Below are 24136 nucleotides of genomic sequence, written 5' to 3'. Positions count from 1 at the left end.
ATGTGACTATTATGTTAACTCTGCTGAGTTTTCCCCACAGAGGGGCTCTTTTGGCCAAGATCACATTCAACTTTTCAAATTTGAGTTGGTAAAGAATTACCGCATTTCTTTAGCCAAGAAGCTAAGAATCCTTTCTAAATTAATTGGAATGAGTCATAACAACAAAACAGTTCCAGTCAAGAGATGAAATATTTATCTTATTTTAATTTTGATTTTTTATTATATTAATTATTTTATGAACCCTCAAAAGGGGCATAATTTCAGAGTACATATGTCATATATGCCATTATAAACTGCAGAGAAAAGTTTTCCCTCCCCCAGCTACCATCACGCAGACAAAGCTCCATGCTTAACCGGCAGAGGGGGGCTTCGCTACACTAACTGAAGTTGTGCGGCACGCTTGTACACAGCACGTACTGTGCCAAGGCAGTCAGCACTACACGGAAGGTTTTCATCTCAACAAGGAGTCTCTTTGTCATGTGCTGGGCTCATGTAGCCTATGACATTTCTTTAAAACACCAGATTTGTGGGGCGCCTGGGTGGCTCAGTGGGTTAAAGCCTCTGCCTTCAGCTCAGGTCATGATCCCAGAAGTCCTGGGATGGAGCCCTGCATCGGGCTCTCTGCTCAGTGGGGAGCCTGCTTTCCCCTCTCTCTCTCTCTGCCTGCCTCTCTGCCTACTTGTGATCTCTCTCTCTCTCTGTCAAATAAATAAATAAAATCTTAAAAAAAAACCACACCAGATTTGTTTGATTTATAAAAATAAATAATTTCATCTGCATTATAGGTGAAAGACAATACCTTCAATAGAGAAGAAAAGCTGTTCAGATCTTTAGAAAAGACGGTGAGGCACTGTGTGAAGAACATTGCACTCTGTCATCAACACATCCAGGTAGGTAAGACACAACAACCGTTTCCAGTGTTTCTATGAGAAGGTATTGGTGTCCACGGTTGTTCCGAAGAGTAAATGTGCATGTTCATGCCTTTTTGTGATCGAATTTATACAATAAAATTCACTGATACCATATCAGATTTGGGAGGCTGCAAACTGCCAGTGAGGGAAGCCAGGATAGAGATGTAGGTTCTGTTCTTCGTTCGCTTATCTGCCCTGTCCTGCTCACAGTTGAAGTGGCCATGTTGTGGGGCCTTAGCTCACATGATTGCCCCATGGTGCTGGACCATCAGCACACATTCCTTTTAACTGGGGTGAGTTCATTAGTGCAAAACTGATTTGGCAGAAATTTTCTTTCTTTGTTGGATTATCCTTGTATATCCCTTTCTAGTACCTAAAACACATATTTGCAAATTTAAAAGTGGGACTGAAAGGAAAGAGAAAATCAAAGGGGGACACAAGATGAAATTGGAGGAGAACTAAAGAGCCAAAAGAGCATAACATAAAGGCTGTATAAAAACTGCAGAAACCCACGTGTGGATCTCAAATTTAGCTCTAAGTCTCTGAGAAGCCAACTTATAGAAGGACATACGATTACACACCCTAGATGAACGGATCACCTCTATTTATTTTGTAACTGATGTTTCATAATGACCCCTTTAGAGTTCTGAATGAAATTCACAGGTAGTTCAACCTTAGGTAGGTAGGTCTACATAAAAGAAAATCAATGTAAAGGAAAATAAATTCTAAAAAAATAATAAGAACTACAATATGCAAATATTTTCGCACAACCACAGTAGAAGAAAAAAGCACCCCCACTGGATTTCCAATCCCCCAGCAAGTTTTCCTGCCCTTGTTGAGACTCACTAGACATAACCAAACTGATAGAAGTGCAGTATAACTATATTCAGTAAAGAAAGAATGGATCTCTTAAAGAAGACATAATGTCCTCAGCAACATCTTGATAATGGGCATGACTGGGAGACATAGACAATGAGTAAAATTCCATGTAACTCCGTTAACAAATGCCCCCCTTCCCATTTTCCAGTTTTTATCTTGGATATCTATTTTTGGAAGCAGATGTTTACATGCGTAGGTAAATTATCATACCAACAGAGGATTAGGTTAACAGGCATGATGATTTTGAGAAAAAGTTCCATGTTATATAACCAAGTTACATTCCTTTCTCATTTATTAACTGATGCAAAGATTTTATAATTACGTTTGCTAACCACTTCCTAAAGCTCTGCTTTCTGTGAAAAGAAAACCAAAACTTAGTTATAACAGCCAAACAGCAGTGGGAACCCTGTCCTTCGTATACATTTCATGAAGTGAATGCATCTTGGGAACATCGACAGGAAAGTCTTCTATTTCCACTAACCCATTCAACAAGAACATGAGCATCTTCTTTTAAAAAGAGCAATAAATTCACTAAGGAAAACTGAAGACATAAATCAAAAAGGAGTGATTTCTTTTTTAAAAAATTATTTATTTTATTTGACAGAGAGAGAGAGAAAGAGAGAGGGAACACAAGCAGGGGGAGTGAGAGGGGAGAAGCAGGCTTCCTGCTGAGTGCTGAGTGCTGCTGAGCAGTGCGACATGGGGCTTGATCCCAGGACGCTGGGACCATGACCTGAGCCAAAGGCAGATGCTAAATGACTGAACCATAAAATTAGGGATTCAGTAAGAATTGAATACTGAAGAATGGTCAATGAGGGATCTTAAGGTGGAGTCCACTTAATAAAAAAGGTGTCATACAGAATAGTAGGAGAAAGTGACAGGGGGGAAGTAAGAAAATAGATTGTCACAAGTAAACTCATTATATAGAGTACTCATGATGTGTTTTTCCTTTCTTTTTTTCTTTTTGGTATTAATTTCTCCATGGTAATGGAAGGTTATGGTGATGAAGTACACACGTGGGATACATTTAATGGTATGGAACTTCAGAACTTTGCCCATTTTGTGACTTTGTTCTTGGGTTTTAGGATGCCATGCCCTTAGCCCTGCAGAGTGTGATGGCGCTCCAGGAGATCTCATGCAACAAAGATAAGGAGGACAGGAGCCATTCGGAGACCCCCAGTAATGTCCCAAATCCCTGCAGTGACTTTGTAAGTTATTTATATTCGTAGATAAGTTAGAAAGCAGGGTTAAAAGGAAAGCTGCTTTTTATTTGTTTTTCTGGAGTTAGAAATAAAACATATACTAAAGCAAATACGAATGTCAAAATCAGCAGATTTGAACAGGCGCAGTTTGTTTTTTTTTTTTTTTCATTATTAACTATTTTAAAGTGAATTAGTGAAGATTTTTTCACTACAATCAAAATTTAAGAGGATTCTAGACTGTGTTTCTAGAAGTCAGTTCTGTGTAGCTTTTATTTTATTTATTTTTTATGGTTTTATTTATTTATTTGACAGAGAGGGAGAGCCCAAGCAGGGGGAGTGGCAGGCAGAGGGAGAAGCAGGGACCCCAAAAAGGGACTTGGTCCCACAACCCACAACTTGGTCCCACAACGGGATCATGACCTGAGCTGAAGGCAGATCATGACCAGGCAACCCTGAGTAGCTATTAGAAACAACATTTTGGGAGTGCCTGGGTGGCTCAGTCAGTTGAGCATCTGCCTTCAGCCCAGGTCTTGGTCCCAGAGACCTGGGATCGAGCCCCACATTGGGCTTCTTGATCAGTGGGAAACCTGCTTCTCCCTCTGACCCTCACCTCCCTCGTGCCCTCTCTTTCTCTCTCTTGTTCTGTCTCTCTCTCAAATAAATAAATAAAATCTTTAAAAAAAATAAAAAATAAAATCAACATTTAGTTTAAGTCTGCATGTGATAGATGATAGATTTATTAAGTTGGCAAGCTGTGATTTTCCTAAAAGAGTCTCTGGAAAAGTCTAGAGTCCTTACAGGAAGAGTGAAGATACTCTCTGAAGACATGACTTTTATTAACACAGTATATACTGGACAGTAAAGCCTTCTTATCAAGAACCGGTCTTTACCTATGAGTCATAAGTCTTCTGTTCTGTGGTAAAATATTCGTTTTCTAGGAGTTGTATAAAATATACAGAATTATAAAACATAGCTTGGGAATCCTTAAAATATTCTTGAACCTAGAAATACTTGGCTGGTAAATTAGTTTGAGTAGTACTAATTTTAATTTAGTATCTTTTGTTCCATAGGAATTATGATATCATAGTACTATGTTATATAGAAGCTAAAATAGAATCCTTCATCATCTTGAAGATCCTTGAAAGTGGCAGTTTTGTGTTGACATTATTGGCATTTTGGGTCAGACAGTTCTTCCTTGAGAGGCCCCTGTGTTAGAGGGTGTTTAGCATTCCTGGCATACCAGGATCTAAATCTCAGTAATGTCTCCCCAGTCTCAAGTTGTGACATCCAGTGAATAGCCCCACATATTTCCAAATCCTAGGAAGTCATCCAACCCCACCCCCTAGTAGAAAACATTCAGAAGCATCTTATTTTGTGGTACCAGGGAATGGCAAGTCAGGATTACATCTGAACTAAGATGATCAATTAGATAAATGAGAGTGAGAGAGCAAGAGAGAGAGAGACGTTTTTACAAAGTATGTTAAATGGAAACAATGTGGCTAGTTCTTTATACATTTTCTGGGTTTAATTACAGACTGCCCATTTTAGAAAAGTCCTTAAGAGTTTGTTCTTTAGCTTAATCCCAATGTATTAAGTCGGTAAGTATTTATTGAGCACCATATAACAGCATGGTATACAGCTTCCCCTCAGCAAGCATGTCCAGAATTTGGTGGGAGAAGAGCAGTGTTCTTACCCTTCTTGCATGAAACCACAAGATGATAAATTAAAATAATTATCAGAATGATCAATATAAGAGTGATTTTTTTTTTTTTTTTTACTTACGAATAAAGTATATGAAACTCCTTTTTAAAAATCAAATGTTGGGGCATCTGACTGGCTTGATGGGTTAAGGCCTCTGCCTTCAGCTCAGGTCATGATCCCAGAATCCTGGGATCGAGCCCCACTTCGGGCTCTCTGCTCAGTGGGAAGCCTGCTTCCCCCTCTCCCTCTCTGCCTGCCTCTCTGCCTACTTGTGATCTCTGACAAATAAATAAATAAAATCTTTTAAAAAATCAAATGTTAATAAGAATTCAAAAATCTATCTAAAGGCAGAGCAGTGTTTTTATCTAACCTTGAAAAATATTTATCTACCTTGAAAAATACTTGCTTACATGTTTTGAACAGGAAAAAAATATTAAAAGAAAATCTGATTCTTATTTGTTCCAATCATAATTCCTATACCCAGGTGAATTGGAATTGGTTTATGTCTATGGTCACAGGATATATATATATATACATACATATATATATACACACACATACATATTATATGTATATATATAGTAATTATGTATATAGTAATTATGTTGTAATATTATAATTACCTGTAGAATCCAGCCAAGTTACAATATAGTAATTTATCAGAACAGTAAACAGATTCTTTGTTTAGTCAAAGGAGTCATTAAACAGTCTGAAACTATATATTGATTATTTTATAAGCTAGACATCAAATTTAATCTGTGTAGTCTATTGCTAGCACCAGTCAGAGATTGGCTTCCTCTCTCTTGTGGATTTCCTGTCAGTTCAGACAAAGTTATCACAGGTTGTTTAATTAATAAAAGCTGCTGTTCAGATGCTGATTCCTTAGGACATCTTTCAGGGTACAAAAGAAAAACTTGCTTCTAAATTGCTGTAATATAATCACGTAACCCACGCATATATGACAAAGCATAAAGTCGGCAGTCAGCAAACGTAAGATACTAGGGTGCTTCGGAATAGAGGGGGAGGAAAGAGAAATGGAAGAAAGTAAATCTAGGATGTTCAGGTGCTGGCATGGGGTTGGAGGTTAATATGAAGTTTATTTTCAATATCTCAAACCTAAAAATGGAACAATTTAAGAAACAGAACCAGCATCAGCTTAGTCCTTCAATGTGTTTAAAGAGAAAGCAGTAACTCTGTTGTCATTCCTCTTTTTTTTTTTTTTTTAAGACTATTTATTTGGGGTGCCTGGGTGGCTCAGGCATTAAGCGTCTGCCTTGGGCTCAGGTCATGATTCCAGGGTCCTGGGATCAAGCCCCACATTGGTCTCCTGCTCAGCGGGAATCCTGCTTCTCCCTCTCCCTCTCCCACTCACCCTGCTTGTGCTCCTTTTCTTGCTGTGACTCTCTCTGTCAAATAAATAAAAATCTTAAAAAAAAAAAAGACTATTTATTTGAGAAAGAAAGAGCGCAGAGGAGAGGGAGCACACGACCAGGGGATGGGGCAGAAGCAGAGAGAGAAACAGACTCCCGACTGAGCAGAGAGCCTGATGTGGAGCTAGATCCCAGGACCCCAGGATCACAACCTGAACTGAAGGCAGATGCTTAACTGCCTTAGCCACCCAGGTGCCTTCTGTTGTCATTTCTATCACAGGAGCAAAACACCTGATTAAGGAGGTACTTATCTGTATAGGATATGAAGTTCCACTACCCAAAATGAGCCATCAGGGTAGCCGGGTAACTGGGCAGATGTGGGAGGACTAGGATACAGTCTTTTCTGAGACTACCTTCATTGTCAGCAAAGGAAGGGAATAATATGGTGAGTCATTTGCACAGTCTTGGTGGTCAGAGACCAGAGTTTGCCTTCCAACACATGGACTGAAATAACTCCACTTGACTCCGGGATTAGAAAGAAGGGGAAGGGCAAAGTGCTGAAGATGACCCCAATGACAAAACCCAATGCCTGTAGAAAGAAAGATGGAGTGCATTTTGGGTGTGTAGGCTTTAGCTTTTGTATTCCTCTTCTTGCTTTTACATTCAGTGTTAGACTCTAGAGTCATTGTTTTAAGTCTTTTGAGCAGATTTAGCTAGACAAAAAAAAAAAAAAAAAAAAAAAAATCACATTCTCTCTTGTTTTTAAGATTTTATTTATTCATTTGAGAGTGAGAACAGGAGCAGAGGGGAGAGGGTGAGGAAGAAACAGACTTCCTGCTAAGCAGGGAGCCTAGTATGGGGCTTGATCCCAGGACCCAGAGAGATCATGACCTGAACAGAAGGCATATGCTTAACCATCTGAGCCACCCATGTATGTCAGATCACAAGGTCTCTTCACTTGGCTACAGAATTTCCCATGGTCCTCTGAGCTCCTGCAGGGAGGAAGTAAGTCTACTGGCGATAGCACAGGACCTGTACTGGTTGCTCCTTACTCTGTCACAGGATTGCTTTTCTCTCGGCAGGCAGCCCATTTACAGAGGCTCATCCTGATGCCCCTGTCGGCCCTGCTGTCCTTATTCACGGGGCCGCAGAAGCTCATCCAGAAACGCTATGACAAACTGCTGGACTGCAACAGCTCCCTACCACGGGTAGCCGGAGATGAGACAGACTTGGCCCAAAAGGAGTATGAGGCCCTCAATGCCCAGCTCGTCGAGGAGCTCCAGGTGTTCAACCAGGCTGCTCGAAAGATTCTGTGGAACTGTCTGTGCAGTTTCATGGCTCTCCTCAGAGACCTGACCCTCGAGGCTCAGCAGGTTTACTCCACAGTGGCGCCGGTAAGCTCCGCACCAGCACCTGGCTAGCGAGGCCAGCAGGATCTGCGAGAAACCACAGCCCTGTGAAACGGCCTTGCTCACAGTGTGCACATGTGCAGTGCGTGTGCGCACGTGGCGGGCACTGAACTGAAGCTAGTCACACAGTCTTTCAATTTCTTTCTCTTTTCTCCTCAGGAAACTTTCCTAGTTCATGTTTATTCTGATTTCCACACCTTAGTTCTTCTTGGAGGTTTCTTTTCAAATGCCAAACACCTTTTAGCTCCAAACTGCATGATGCTTTGCTGAAGCTTATCAATTTGTATTTTGTATCTCTTCCTATTCAACGGTTCTTTAATGCTAACCATGACTACTTAAGACATGGTTCCAAAAAGAAGGTCATCTCAGTGTAAAGACAGAAGCAGGAAAACTGTCAAGCCAGTCTTTTTTTTTTTTTTTTTTTTTTTTGCTTTTGTTTTCCTCTATGGAAAAAAGTCTAGGGTGTGTGTGTGCGTTTGCGTGTAATTTAGCTTTCCGTTAAGGTATGATTTTATGACTATTTTCCTGAAGAAGAAGAATGATATTTACAAGCTACTATCAACTTAAAAGAATCAGTGTGGTTTCTTTGCCCTTTGTTTCAATTAGTTCTTTTTCAGCTGGTTAGATGTTTAATGGACAACGTTTGGAGGAAAATTAATTGTCCTGACTTTATTTTTTACTGTGCATTTAATTAACTTTTAACTTATCCTTTGAATTAAATTAAGTTGAAAAAGCAGGTGCTACATTTACCTGGTTCAAAAGGCAAAACTACATAAAAACATATAAGCAGTCTCACACAGACTCCTGTTCCCTAACCACCCATCTCCTACCATCACCGCCATTGTTACTAGTTTAGCCGTTTAGGGTTTCTTCATGCCGTTAGAAGTAAATGAAAATATGTATCTATTTTTCCTGTAGAAAACCAGGATATTATGGCACCATCGTGCAATTCGCCTTTTAATCTCCTCAGGGTGCACCATGTCAGCACAGACAGCTTTCTCATCCCTTTGATAGCTTTATGCTAGTCTACTGTGTTGCTGTACAACAGGGTATAACCAGCCCCTTGTTTTTGGGATAACAACTTTATTGAGATATAATTCACATACCATATATTCCACCCATTTAAAGTACACAATTCTGTGGTTTTTAGTATTTTTACAAGAGTTGTGTAACCATCACCACAATCAATTTTAGAACATTTTATCACCCTCAAAAGAAACCCAGTACCATTAGCAGTGAATCTACATTTTCCCCAAACCCCCAGCCCTAAGAAACCCCAATCTACTTTCTATCTTTGCAGATTTGCCTATTCTGGACATTTCATATAAATAGAGTTATATAATATGTGGCTCTTTGTGATGCGCTTCTTTCACTTAGCGTAATGTTTTCAAGGTTTGTCCATGTTGTAGTGTGTTTCAGAACTTAATTCTTTTTATTTCCAAATAATATTTCATTGTATAGATATGCCACATTTTATTTATCCGTCATCAGTGGATGGACATCTGGGTTAAATTTCTACTTTTTGGCTACTATGAATACTGCAGCTAGGAACATTCAAGGTCTTGGTGGAGGTTTGTTTTCATTTCTCTTGGGTACAATTCTAGGAGTAGAATTGCTGGATCATATGCTAACTGTGTACCTTTCAAGAACTGCCAGAATTTTCCCAAGCAACTGTACTATTCTACATTCTCAACAGTGTTGACTAAGTTTCCATTTCCTTACATCTCTCTGTCTTCTGTTTTATAGCCATCCCAGTGGGTGTGAAGTGATATCTCATTATGGTTTTGATTTGCAGTTCTTTGATCATCCTCCTACCTTAAACTTTTTAAACTAAAGTATAGCTTACATACAGTAAAGTGCATCAGTCTAAAGTGTACATCTCAGTGCGTATTTGCAAATAAATACATCTGTGTAACCACCATCCAGATCTAGATATTAGCCCTTTTCAGTGCTCCATAACAGCCACTCATGACCATTTTTTGCCTCCCGCCCCTCAAAGGTAACCAGTTTTCTGATCTGTGTTACCACAGACTGTTATGCCTGGTTTGTATCTCCCCAAAATGGAATCATACAGTACTTAGGGTTTTACGTATCAATCTATTCTATTCCTAGTGATGGCCATTTGGATGATTCCAATTGTCTACAACTGCATAACAAATTATATCAAACATGGTAACATGTAGCAACCAATGGTCATTTATTACTGCTGTGGTTCTGAAGGTTCCCTAGGATCGGGGCAGTCATTCTCAGTGTCTCTGTGACATTGCAGTCTCATAATAGCTGGGGCTAGAGTCATCTCAAAGACTTCCTCAAGCCCATGTTTGGGGTGGGAGATGTGATGATGATAGAAGACTCAAATAGTTGGGGACCAGGACAGCTGGGGCTCCATAAACCTCCCCCAACCTGACCTTTCAACATGGTTTTTTGATATGGTGGCCACAGTGCAACTGGACTTCCTCCATGGCCACTAAAGTCTGTCAGAGTGAGTGTCCCAAGAGAAACCAGCAGAAACCGAGTAGTCTCTTTTAGCCTAATCTTTAAAGTCAGATAGCATCAATTCTGTTCATTTCCATAGTCTATTCAAGGAGACAATTCTAAAAACCCAATCACTTTTGAGGAGAGAGGACATGGACTCCCCCTCTTGATGAGAGACATGTCAAAGAATTTGCTGATTTTTTAAAAAACCACCACAGCCTCTTCACCAATGCTTTCTGTTTTAGTTTCTTTCTCCTTCCCCCTATCCATTCCTACCACTTTGGAGGACCCTACTGCCATTGATTCCTAAGCCTTCTTCCAGAATTCCTTTGCTTTTTATTTCTCTTTATTCTTTTATTTAGGTCTGTACTTTTATTATTTTATTTAAAGATTTATTTTTTTGAAAGAGAGAGAGAGCATAAGCCAGGGGTGGGGGATGGGAGTCAGGCAGAAGGAGAGGGTGAAGCAGACTCCCCCAGTGAGCAGGGAGTCTGACGTGGAGCTCAATCCCACGATCCAGAGACCATGACCTGAGCCGAAGGTAGACACTTAACTGACGGAGCCACCCAGGCACCCCTAGGCTTGAGTCTTTAAAAACAATTATCCCTATCATTTTAGTGAGGTTTCTGGAGACAGGAAATCAGACCATTTTTATCCAAAAGTTCTAACATTGCCTTATTTTTTTTTTTTTTTTTTTTTTTGGTGGTGCTATCTTACGCTTTCTCTGTTTGTCACAACCCTACTAAATTTAATACCTAATATGGTTGAATAGTTTGAGAACAATGCCCTACCATTTCTCCCTATAGGTACCACTGTTGGACTCAAGAATCTCTGAAATTCAGAATCGAGTACTAGAAGAGGTTCAAAATCTTAATTTTGTGAAGGACAATGGTGCCACTTTTATTGAGAGGAAACTTAGTTTTGAAAAGAAGAAGTCTGTGCAAATTCTGGTGAGTTAGATAGTATTCGTGACAAGGACTCTCACCTCTTGTTCAAATCATGTTATATTATTTTCCAAATCACTTATCTCATTTTAATAACCTGTAATTTACCAACCCATTATACGTAGGATTTCTTGTTTATTTCTACCTTCTATACTATGAGTTCTGTAAGGTCATAGATTTTTTTTATCCGTTCTGTACGTGATATATTCCAAGCTGTTAAAATGGTGCCTGACAACAGATATAAATATCTGTTGAATGAATGAAGAGAATTTTATAGAGCAAAATTGCAGTAGTTCCACTCTTTCCTTTTTCTAGATAAGGAATCCTCAGCTCCAGAGATGAAGTGGCTTTTTCAAAATCACTGGAGGCAGAACTGGGAGGGGTCTAGACCTCTTGCCTTCTGACTAATTTACCGATATTTTTTCCCAGAAAAAGACATGCAAATGTGCAACTTAATTAAATATTATTTATCAAGTGCTTAATATACAAGGGATTGTCTACAGGATGGCCAAAATTAAAAATTATTCCATCCAAGAGGGATTAGAACCTCTGCCTTCTTACAATCAGTTGAATTTTCTTTTTTCTCTGCAACACTGCCCTCATGTGCTAACTAGAGAATTTTTCACTGCATAACTGGAACAGTTGCTTCACAATAATAACTCCATCAACGCTTCAACAATGAAATCATCCCAAATCAATGTATGGCTTCCACATTTAAAAAAATCTCCAAAGAAGGAATCTTTGCAGCTCAGTGAGAATTCTATTACACATCTATCTATATCCAAATTTCTCCTTCCTTCTCCCAGCCAGAAGTGCCCCGTCAAACTGACATTCACCGCTCCAAACTACTATCCACATATGGTAAAGAAGAACTCTACCAAGCGAAACGCAAGTGTAACGCTACCCAAGAATATGACATCAATCTTCTGGAAGGGGAGTTGGTGGCTGTGGTGGAACAGAAGGATCCGCTGGGGAGTACAAGCAGGTGGCTTGTTGATACAGGAAGTAAGTTTTTGGCCTAAAATGTGCAGAACTACCATCTTTTTTCAAATTGAGATTTTCCCAGGGGCCTCTCTGGGCTTGTCTAAACCCCAATGTTTGGTGAGGGTCCATACAAATGACCTTGTTTCTTCTTTCTTTTAATTCTTATCCAGTTATAAAAGGATATGTGTATTCCTCCTTCTTAAAACCCTACAATCCAGCGAAAGTACAGAAGGTGGACACTGAGAACAGGTTTGGTGATGATGATTTTGATAACATCAGCCTCTTTGTGTCCTCGCGGCCAGCTAGTGACAGTGTCACTGGCACCCCGGAAAGTAGCATAAGTGATAGCAGCTCATCTCTTAGCGGTACCTGTGGAAAGTTTGAAACAAACAGCACGGACGTTGACAGCTCTCAAGAGGTAGAGGATCAGGTAAGAATGTGTACCTTGAAGTGACCCTGCTTGGCTCTTCAAATCATGAAAGGTGTTCTCTCTAACAGCGTTCTATGTTACTGTAAGGCTTGATGGAAGAATGTCAGCTTTGACAGCAAGGAGACCTCGCTCTATGAACACTTATTCTCTGTGCCCCTTCTTGCAAGGAATTGCATTCTCTGAGCCTGTCTCACCAAATGAGGGAAAGAGGACCATAATTGCTATGTTGCAGGCTTGATGCAAGGATTAGGGAAAATGTGTACATGTAAAGTAGCCAACTCACAGTAGACACTCAGTAAGTAGTAATTGTTACCATTACTACCCTGCTGTCATGTACTCAGAGTGAAGCAAAGACGGTCTTTTCATACTCCTACATCAGAGAAAAACAGTTCAATACTGAGCAGACTGCCACCATAAGGAGCAGGTGGAAAATTGTCCATGATTCCTCTAAGAGTGGTATCTTCATTAAGCTATCTATATAATCAGCCATTTTTGATCTCTCGTATAATTCCATATACTATATACTAAAATCGTTAAAAGCTACCTTTCCCGTGTTCACCAAAGCAGAGACTAAGAAGATCACTCTTTCACAAAAAAAGTTAACTATAATGTAGGCTTCCTTTTTATTACCTCAGAAAGCTTTAGTGTGCTTAACTGTTAATCTTTCAAGTGGTGACCAACTAACTGCTTCTCTTTTTTAACTTGCTTTTTCTGTTAGTGGCTTTTTCTTCATTAATTTAAATTTGTTTTTTCTAAGAGTAATACATGTTACTTGTGAGAAGTTAAAATGGTGTAAAGATATACATAAATTAGGGCGCCTGGGTGGCTCAGTGGGTTAGGCCGCTGCTTTCGGCTCGAGTCATAATCTCAGGGTCCTGGGATGGAGTCCTGAGTCGGGCTTTTGGCTCAGTGGGGAGCCTGCTTCCCTCTCTCTGCCTACTTGTGATCTCTCTCTGTCAAATAAATAAATAAAATCTTAAAAAAAAAAAAGACACACATAAATTAAAAGTGAAGTTCTTTATTCCCTTCTCACCTAACCCTACCCTTCACGGACATATTAGGGTTTATCTTTTCAGACAGTCTCTGTGCAGGTACAAACACATATATTTATTCCAGTGGAAATATGTATATGTTACATAATTTGCTTTTTTTTTCCTACTTAACAATGTATCTTAGACACAATAGCGCCTAAATATCTACCTCAGTCCTTAAAAAATTCTGAATAACAATTTATTTTGTGGATAGATCTTAGTTCATGTCACTATTACCCTAATAAAAGACATTCAGAATATTTGTGGGGGGGTTAAGATTTCAAATTATTTCAGGCAAGATCCTTGTTCATCTATTTTTGTGCACTTATATGAGTATATACATAGGACAAATGCCTAATAATGTTGGAGGGTCAAAGGGTATATATATCTAAAGTCTTGACAGACACTGCCATACTGCCCTCAGAAATAGTTCATCCATTTAGTCTCTTTTGTAATGACACATTGATTATTGTCCAATTCATTATGAATTTTTTAAAAATCTTTATGAAGGACTTATTTACATGCCATAAAATTCATCCATTTTAAGTGTATAATTTAATGACTCTTAGTATATTTACAGAGCTGTGCAACTATCGCCCCAGTCCAATTTTAGAGCACTCTCTTCACCTGCCTGCCCTAGCCCCAGGAAATTACGAATTTACTTTCTTTCTCCATATATTTGACTTTTGGTGTATTTTGTATTAATGGATTCGGATACTACATGGAGTCTTGCAGCCGGCTTCTCTCATTTAGCAGAATGTTTCTGAGAGTCGTCCATGTTGCGGTATATGTATGTACTTTGTTGCTTCTTATCACCCAATCACCCAATAGTATTGCATTCTATGGGTATAGTATATTTCATTTATCCATTCACCAGTTGACAGACATTTTGGGTATCAACAAGTCTTTGTGAGGATTTCATTTCTTTTGAGTAGCTACCTAAAAGTAGAATTGCTTGTTGATATGGTGAATTTGTGTTTAACTTTTTAAAGAAACTGCCACACTGTTTTTCAAAGGGGCTGCACGTTTTATATACCCACCAGCCAAGTGTGGGGTTGTGAGCGGTAGTTTCTTCACATCCTCACCTTCTTGCCTTTTTTGTTATTATGATAGTCACTCTAACGGGTGGGCCTGGTAGCTCATTGTTTTTAATTTTTTGGTTTTAATTTGCATTTGACTAATGCTGTTGAGTATCTTTCATGTACTTATCAGCCATACCTGCATTTTCCCTGGGGAAATGTGTATTCAAATATTTGACCATTTTACAAATTGGGTCACTCTCCTTCTTATTATCCAGTTGTGAAGAGTTCTTTGTATACTTTGGATGCAAGGTCTCTATCAGATATAATGTGTAAATAATTTCTTCCAGTCGTGACTGATTCTAAACTCATCTGGACATTACTGTATGTTTCTATCACTCTTCTGTCTTGAAGTTTCAAAGCACTGTTTTTTCTACTACTGGCTCACTTTCTTAGTTTATTCCAAGTTTCTAGAAAACAAAATAATATTATAATACCAATAGATTACTGAAATGTTATCAGTAAAATCTGTAGCTGGGATTAAATATCCTAGTAGACTTTGACTTATCCCAATAACCTAGAAGGACAGAAATTGGAGGACCAAGTTTGTCAAGGCACCCTGAAGCTGGCTTGATGTGGAGCTCTGGTTACTAATGGCTATACAGAGACTTTGGGAATAAGTGTCTCACTAAGGCTCTTTTGGCATGGGATTTGTAGTCTATTTCCTAATAGCTACCACTGTGTAGTAATTCTCTTTGAGTAATCCTATCAATATGTTTCATGCAAATTAGGTCCATTAGAAGTTTCCTTTACCAAGAAAGGGAAAAAAAATGAGATAATTTTCCTTTGCTCAAAACAAAGTATTTGAGAGTGTCTCTTCATAGAGCACTATCTGTTCTTTTCCTTTGAGTTTGGAACCAATTCAAAATAGACCTTGGTGTCAGGGATGGACATATAAGCGTTATTCCTAACAAAACTGGATTAGAAAGTGCAGCTTGGATCAGTGGCCACGTGGGATCCCTGAATACTTTCCTCTGTGTTAAAATAATTGAGTCCATATTGCAGGCTTCTCTTGTGTATGAACAAAGTCTGTCCCAGTAAATTTATTGAGTTGAAGACAATGCATCTGTTAGAAACCCCAGTAGGAGTGAGAAGACCACATAGGAATATTTCCCTTAATGTTTTAATTCCAGTCAACAGAGGTACCTGGGCTAGTGGTTTTCAGGCTTTTCCAATTATGCAACTACTGTTCAACCCTTGGAAATAGGAGGAAAACCTTGTGTGATCTTCCTAATCCTTACCAGAAGGCTGATGTTTCATTCTGTTGACTCCTACAAGGTGTAGAGAAGAAAATGGTTAACCCCCATACTTATGGTGTGACAATCTAACTGAGCAATGAACACATTATAGAAGTCCCTATAAGGTGATTGAAAAGTGGGAATAAATTGTATCTTTTTTGTGAACAGTGAGAATACAGTGTATATTGTAATATGCATATTTGAGGCACACTACAAAGCAATTTTCTGTGTGGCTGTTTAGACTTTTGTTCTTGATTTTATTTTTATCATCAGGAACATCAACTCAGACCTGTATTGGTTTAAGTGGATAACACTTTGAGTCACCATTTCTTCCCTATCCTTTCTTACTGTGGCAGTAATATTTTTTCTTCTTTCTTCCAGAACTGAAGTAACATATTGCCATTGGTGTTGTAGGCTGTAATCTACTTTTACTGATGGTTTTAGTGGACCCTGACAAGGAGAGGTAGATGGCTAGCTTTGGCCTATACCTGATATTCAGGAGGCATCACTGGGGTCCTAAAAATCAGACATTAATAGGCAAGTTCAGACTGACTTCAGACTAGCGGCTCTGTGATTTTTATACTCAAGCTGAGTTTTTAATGTGGACTCCAAGAATAAAGGGATCTATGAATGGACTTTGGAAGGATTTATAAATCCCTTCAAATATGTCGGACATTTTGTGCATTATGTGATTATGTGCATAACTATGGTAAAAGAAGTACATAGCTTTCCAAAGATTTTCAAAGGGAAATTCTATTTAAATAGGTTAAAAACCACTGCTCTAGAGACTTAACTTGCTTATCCATTCTCCCACCCACTCAAGGAAAAAATTGTTGGATTAAGAGCCTCCCACATTTTCTACAATGGTTCTAGTGGATCAGACATCTTATGGGTCAGGTGAAAATGTAACGTATTATCTATAATGGGGCACTTTTGTTAATGAAAGGGAGTGTTTACTGGATAACTGTGACATGTATAATTGGGAAGTATGGTCGTTCTACTATTTGGTGCCTAAGAACCAATCCATTCAGATTCCTCCATTCACATTTCACGCAGAAAGCATGGACTTTCTCTGGATGTTTTAGAATCTCCCTAAATGATGATCCAGAGCCCTTGGAGAATAATGGGGAGGAGGTAATGGATATTTGCAACCTGGCGGTACTGATTTATACTAAAGGACTTAATCTTTAATTTCTTTACTCATGACTTTGTGATCTATCAAAAAATATAACAAAAACAAACCAATATGCCTTCCTTTCTAATGTATTCTCCCCTTTTGTCCACCAAAGAATAATGACCTGATTTGTATTAGTTTTCACTGCTGCATAACAAATCCTCACAAACTAAGTGGCTGAAAACAACATAAATGTACTATCTCACCATTTCTGGGGTCAGAAGTCCAGGCACAGCTTAGCTGGGTGCTTGGCTTGGCGTGTCACATTGCTACAGTCCAGATGCTTACTGGCCTGTGCTCCTCCCTGAAACTCTTGAGTTCTCTTCCAAGCCTGTGATTGTTGGTAAAACACAGTTCCTTGTTCTGGTAGGACTGAGGCCTCTGTTTTCTTCCTGGCAATAAGCCAGGGACCACTTTCACTAACGGCAGGCTGCACTCTGACCCCTGCCATGTGTCTAGGTCTGTAGGCAGGTCACAACATGGCTATCTGTTTCTTCAAGGCCAACACATAAGCATCTCTCTGGTTTTAAATTTCTCCCTTCAGAAATGGCCTGAACCCTCTCTCAAAGGGCTCACCTGCTTAAGTCAGGCATATTCAGCACCATCTTTGTCTGATTCAAGGTCAGTGTATTAGGGACCTTACTATGTAGGACATGATCAACAGGCAATGCCCATCTTAGGGCTATGCCTATCACAGTATCTAAGATGTCTTGCCTAGTAAGCAAGGTATTGGACTAATGGAATGAGGTCTTCCGTACTTCTCAGTTTTAACAATGGGTCAACCCAATGTTAGAGGGAAGTTCAATGTCTGAGAATCAGTGCTGTTTCCTTCCCACCCACCCCCCACATAAATAGTACTGAGGACATAATTTTTGAATTTTATTCATTTATTTTTTTTAAGATTTTATTTATTTATTTGACAGAGATCACAAGAAGGCAGAGAGGCAGGCAGGGGTGGGGGGTGGGGAAGTAGGCTCCCTGCTGAGCAGAGAGCCCAATGTGGGGCTCCATCCCAGGATCCTGGGATCATGACCTGAGCCGAAGCCAGAGGCTTTAACCCACTGAGCCACGGAGATGCCCCATAATTTTTGAATTTTGAACTTCTGAAAGGTTGTTTTGGCACTAATTCACTGTCTGGTCCTTCACCTTTACATGTTTCAGCTACATTTGATGATAATGCTACATGTCTAATATGTCATTGTTTAGACAGTGCTACAAAAGCCAGCAGGATGTAATGTAATATATTTAAGTAGTCATTAAAATGATGCTTTAGAGAGCTGTTTATTGACTTGAAAAGATTGTCAAATATAGTTTAGAGTAAAAAACAGGTTGCAAAAATTATGTATACTATAATTTCGTGTTTATTGTCATTTTAGGTAGGTAGTTAGAAGGAAAAAAAGGAAGAAGAGAAGGACAAGGGAAAGAAGGGAAGAAATATAGGTATTAATACAGTTGGGTGATTTCTTATTACCTTTATTTAAAATCATTTCTTTATTAAAAATTACGTGCATAATAACAATACATAACTGATCACTGAAGAATGTGAAAGCTTGCTCCTGGAGGGATGAAGAGAAGAAAGAACATTTTTCATGCAATATAACTATCTTGGCTTTCTGAACTACATATGATGTAATATGGTTTTGTAGCTAAATTTTTAGTTTTGGAAGATTAAAATATAGTATTATTTTTGTTGTTAATTGAAAAACTGAGATGAAATTGGTAAAATGAGATTCAGTAAAGACAGCTAAAATGGCTCCCAAAGGGAGGAATAACTAAGTGCACAAATATAGAACAAGGGGATACTGAACTGGCAATGCTGCTGCAGGGAGGGATCTGGTGGTCATAAACAGTGGGTAAGGGGTGCCTGGGTGGCTCAGTGGGTTAAAGCCTCTGCCTTCAGCTTGGGTCATGATCTCAGGGTCCTGGGATTGAGCCCCGCATCGGGCTGTCTGCTCAGCAGAGAGCCTGCTTCCCTCTCTCTCTCTTAGTCTGCCTCTCTGCCTACTTGTGATCTCTGTCAAATAAATAAATAAAAATCTTAAAAAAACAAACAGTGGGTAATAAATTTAGTAGGAGTCAATAATACAATAGAGTGTTATTTAAAAAAAGGTAATGTCATAGAGAACTGGGTTGTATTCATAGCTCTTGTACATAAAATGAGCCAAAGTGCAAAGAAGCAACCAATAAAATCTATTTGAATAATTGCTGAGGGAAAAGGGAGAAGGATCAGATGTTTATGGCTTAAGTTAATAACAATTAATGTATCTGGAGCAAAACATTAATATTAAAGGTTAGAAAGATACAGCCTAGAACAATTAAAGTATTCCAAAAAAGGAGAAATTCTTCAGCTTCTATGTATAATAGGCTGAAAACTTCTAACTTATGGTCCAACGTTATCAACTGCTGTCTCTTTAAAGTGGACTTGGTTCCATTCTGACTATCTATCTTGTGTTAAATAGGAGGCATAAACATATAAAGCTGAAATATGCTCATCCTGAATTTATTTTGGGCCATGATCACTTACAGTATTTAAAGTATATGGTTGTGTACTTCAAATTTACAATTTCATGAGTATTTAAAATATATGCTCCACTGTAATTTCATACAGAATAGATTTTTTATTTATTTATTTTTTTAAGATTTTATTTATTTGAGAGAGAATGAGTGAGAGAGAGCATGAGAGGGAAGGTCAGAGGGAGAAGCAGACTCCCCAAGGAGCTGGGAGCCCAATGCAGGACTCAATCCTGGAAGTCCGGGATCATGACCTGAGTCGAAGGCAGTCGCTCAACCAACTGAGCCACCCAGGCACCCCAAAATAGATTTTTTTAAAAGACGTATTTATTTATTTGATGGGGGGGCGGGGAATGAGAGAGCAAGCACGAGTTGGGGGAGGGGCAGTGGGAGAGAGAGAACCTCATGGAGCCAGCCACGGAGCTCAAGCCCATGATGCTGAGATCATGACCTGTGCCTCAATCAAGAGTCAGATGCTTAACTAACTGAGCCACCCAGGCACTCCTCATACGAAATAGATTTAAGTGGAAGATTTTATATTCCCTTTGAGAGAACATTGCCAAAGTGAAAGACCACCACAAATATTTAAAAATCTTATATTAGTAGGTAATTCAACCTGCTAAACAATCTATAGCTGCATTGGCAATGCATATATGTTGTGTATTATAATTGTAAAAGTTGGCTAGCAATTGCTAACATGGGCTCTTACAAATAATCAGAAACTGTATTATGGCGCATTGTATTCTTGAAAGCTTTTGCCCACCAGATGCTCCATTCTGCTCTTGTGAATCTAAGCAATGTCTTCATTTTCTAATCAACAACGAAAAGATCAGCAGCAACATATCAGAGACCTCAGTTCCTTTCCACAAGAATACACTCTGCACATCCTTTTTAGAATAAGAGTTTGCTTCCTAAAGTAGTATAAGAAATGAACCAAGCACAGAATTTGGAGTTAGAAGATACAGTCATAGCAGCACAAAGTATATGACTAATACATATTACTTTTCTAAGTCACAACTCACAGGGTTGTTGAGGATAAAACACATTGGACATGTAAACTGTCACGAGCATAGAAAAGATGGTTGTTGTTGCCGCCACCCCCACTTAAGAATTTATAACATCTTCCTGTTTTCTTGCTTTTTATTTAAAAATTTTTTTAAAGATTTTATTTATTTATTTGAGAGAGAGAGTGAACATGAGTAGAGGAAAGGGGCAGAGGGAGAGAGAGAAAATCCTTAAGCAGACTCCCTGCTGAGCAGGGAGCCCAATGCAGGACTTGATCCCAGGTCCCTGAGATCATGACCTGAGCCGAAGGCAGATGCATAACCAACTGAGCCACCCAGGAGTCTCTCTTTTTTAATTTTTATATTACAAAATAATCCATGCCCAACAATCTGTCTTGTGTGTATCTTGTATGATGCAACATTATCTCTTTTATGTTCTTGTATAATAGCCGAGACTTTTGGCCTAACTTTTAAGTTGAATTAACATATATCTGAATTTCTACTGCGTACCATCATGTGGTCAGTGGAGAAAAATTTAAATGTTCCTTTTTTTTTAAGGTAAGCTTGACACCTGACCTGGGGCTTGAACTCATGACCTTAAGATCAAGAGTCACGTGCTCTACTGACTAAGACAACCAGGCACCCCATAAATGCTCCTGTCTTTGAGGTGGAGCTCATGCTAGAGTTGTTGAGGTGATATAAAATCAATGATATCAAAATTTTACCTAAAGTTAAATAACAGTTCAACATCTACAGAACAACTTAAGCTAAGTATATGGTGCCCCCCTCCACCAGTCTCTTCCTGCTCAATGAAGTCATCCTATTTGTTACCATTTCCTTTTAACATTGACCCTCAATTTTGAGAAAATTAATCTGCTTGCCTTTCTCATATATTATTTCATTCTATGTATCTTAGAATATGACATATCCACCTTGTTTATCAATTTTGTCACTTATACAAGGTTACCTCTTTCAAAAACCAGCTCACATATATCACTTATGTGAGTGGTGTGTTTTTTGTTTTGTGTGTGTGTGTGTGTGTGTGTGTACATTTTTGGGAGCACATTTTCTCCCTAGCTGGGCTGTAAGTTCTTTGATAATATCTGGCACTTGACAGGTACTTAATAAATTTTGATTAAATGAATAATGAATAAAATATTGTTAGTTGCTTAATTTTATGATATAACTAAACAGTTTTGTTATCAATCTTACAATTTTAGTGGAAGAGGGACTATAAACACTTAGGGGTTTCTTATGCATCTAATAATTCTGAAGTATTCTTTTGAGATTAAAGAAAAATTCTTTTGACCGAAGCATGTTTTATTAATTTCTTCCAGGCCTCTTAAATAATTTAAAGATTATAAATTTAATGCACTGTCATTATAAAATAGGTTAAAAAAATAAGTAAAAAATGAAAATCATCTCTAATTCTACCAAAGAAATTATCACTATCAGACTTATACTGTATATCTGATTTGATAACTTTTTTTTTTTTTTGGCTTACCATTTCATCATAAACATTTGCCCATGCTATTAGTTTCAGAAAATAGCATTTTTAATGACTAAGAATTTCCTTAGTGTAAAGGTCTAGAATAGATTTAACTATTCTCTTACTGAACACTTAGTGTTACTATTTCCCTCTCACTTTTTACCTTGTGAATGGATATTGCAATAATATTATTATATAAAATCTCTGCCAATGTTTCTATTTCTGTAAGAGAGATTTTTTTTTAAAGGATTTTATTTATATGACAGGGAGAGAGTGAGAGAGAGCACAAGCAAAGGGGAGAGGGAGAAGTAGGCTCCCCACTGAGCAGGGAGCCTGACTTGGGGCTCCATCCCAGGGTCCTGGGATCATGACCTAAGCTGAAGGCAGACACCTAACTGACTGAGCCACCCACTGAGCCCCTGTAGGAGAGATTCTTCAAGAGCTATTACTGAAAAAAAACAAAAACAAACAAACAAAAAAACAACAACTGACATTTTAAAGTCTTTTAGGGGCACCTGACTAGGTCAGTCAGTAGAGCATGCAACTTTTGCTCTCAGGGTCGTGAGTTCAAGCACCACGTTGGGTATAGAGCCTACATAAAAAATCAATCAATCAATCAATCTTTTATTTTTTTTTCAAGATTGTATCTATTTGACAGAGATCACAAGGAGGCAGAGAGGCAGGCAGAGAGAGAGAGGAGGAAGCAGGCTCCCTACTGAGCAGAGAGCCTGATGTGGGGCTTGATCATAGGACCCTAGGATCATGACCCAAGCCAAAGGCAGAGGCTTTAACCCACTGAGCTACCCAGATGTTCCCAATCTTTTAATAGAAACTGTCAGATTGCCTTCAAGCATGGGCAGTTTAGACAGTTTAGGCAGTTTAGACTCCTCCCCACAGAACAGTAAGAATGCCTATTGAACTGTATTCTCTTCTGGGTCATGTTTTAGCAAACAAAATAAATCTAACAGAAGGAACTGGGGAAGGTGACTTTGAAAAAATTAAAACTTAGCATTCTTTCTAAAAGCTTAGATATCTTTATTATGTTTGTCTAAATATTTAGGTCCTGCTTCCAATAATGTCATTTTTTTTTTGGTCTAGATTTTCTATGCAGTTCATGCCTTTCAAGCACGAAGTGACCATGAACTTAGCCTTCAGGAATATCAAAGAGTACACATCCTTAGATTTTGTGACTTAAGTGGCAATAAAGAGTGGTGGTTAGCTGAAGCTCAGGGGCGGAAAGGATATGTGCCAGCTAACTACCTTGGGAAGATGACTTATGCTTAAGAAAAGAAGCCTCTGACTTTTGTTTTCTGGCAAATTATGGACTACCTCATAAAACTTACATTACAAAATGTTGGTCTAGAAGTTAAGAAACCACCAAACTACATGAACTGATCCTGTATCAAGTTTTAAGGAAGACTGTGCTTCCTAACAAGATTATTTCAAAATGTATGTTGAAGAATACATATTGAGGGAAACACTTAACAAACACAAACAGCAGAACAAATAGCTCAAGCTCAAGAAACAGACCTCTCAAGCTCCAAGTGGCAACTACTTAAAAGTGGAGATCTTTGAAAAGGTAAATGTCTTATCAACATGAAAGGTTGGACCTAAGGATAAGATTTCTTTCAATTTATTGTATTGTGTATTTTGCCTCAAATTTTTTTGATTCTTATTCTCTCTTTTGTATATGTGTGCACATATATACTCATACACCTATAATCATATTCACTATATGGTTTATACATAATATGTATATCATATAGATTACACACATATACACATAAACCAGGAAGTATACTAAATACACATAAGTATAGGAATTAACAGCCAACTAGAAGTCTTTGATGTGGAACATCTCTTTAATACAAGTTTTGAATGAAAACAAAACTGAGTCACATAATCTCTAACATTTACTGAATGTATGCTACATGCCAGAAATTTTTCTAAATGCTTTATATGTGGTAACTTATTAGATACTCACAACATTATGATGAAACGGTGGCCCAGAGAGGTGAAGTAATTTAGCCCAAGTCACACTGCTAGTAAGTGGTGGGGCTGGACTCAAACTAGGTCTAGTTCTGGGGTGCATACTCTTAAACAGTATGCTGTACTAACCCTCCAGGAATGTACACATTTGCTATCAGCAATACCAATGATACAAATGATACAAATAATGGACATTGATAAGGACCATTATATTTGTCTCAGGTCCATATTTAAGTACTGAGATACAATGATACAAATAATGGACATTGATAAGGACCATTATATTTGTCTCAGGTCCATATTTAAGTATTGAGAT

The 24136-nt window shown here is 38.5% G+C and overlaps 1 protein-coding gene across 1 annotated transcript in view; it reads left to right on the top strand.

The window, feature by feature from the left end:
* Positions 1-23115, top strand: part of LOC111157841 (Rho guanine nucleotide exchange factor 38) — a 139049-nt gene extending 115934 nt beyond the window's left edge. The window contains exons 8-14 of the mRNA XM_022519524.1: positions 786-890; positions 2876-2998; positions 7146-7457; positions 10754-10897; positions 11698-11896; positions 12046-12305; positions 22930-23115. Of these exons, the coding sequence (XP_022375232.1) occupies positions 786-890; positions 2876-2998; positions 7146-7457; positions 10754-10897; positions 11698-11896; positions 12046-12305; positions 22930-23115 (1329 nt within the window). The remainder of the gene's footprint in view (positions 1-785; positions 891-2875; positions 2999-7145; positions 7458-10753; positions 10898-11697; positions 11897-12045; positions 12306-22929) is intronic.
* The last annotated feature ends 1021 nt before the right edge of the window (positions 23116-24136 follow it).

The sequence above is a fragment of the Enhydra lutris genome, unplaced genomic scaffold, assembly GCF_002288905.1.
Source record: "Enhydra lutris kenyoni isolate GAN:26980312 unplaced genomic scaffold, ASM228890v2 scaffoldscaffold3, whole genome shotgun sequence".
NCBI lineage: Eukaryota > Metazoa > Chordata > Mammalia > Carnivora > Mustelidae > Enhydra > Enhydra lutris.
Note: the sequence above shows the minus strand (reverse complement) of the source record. Positions and strands in the feature narration are given on the sequence as shown.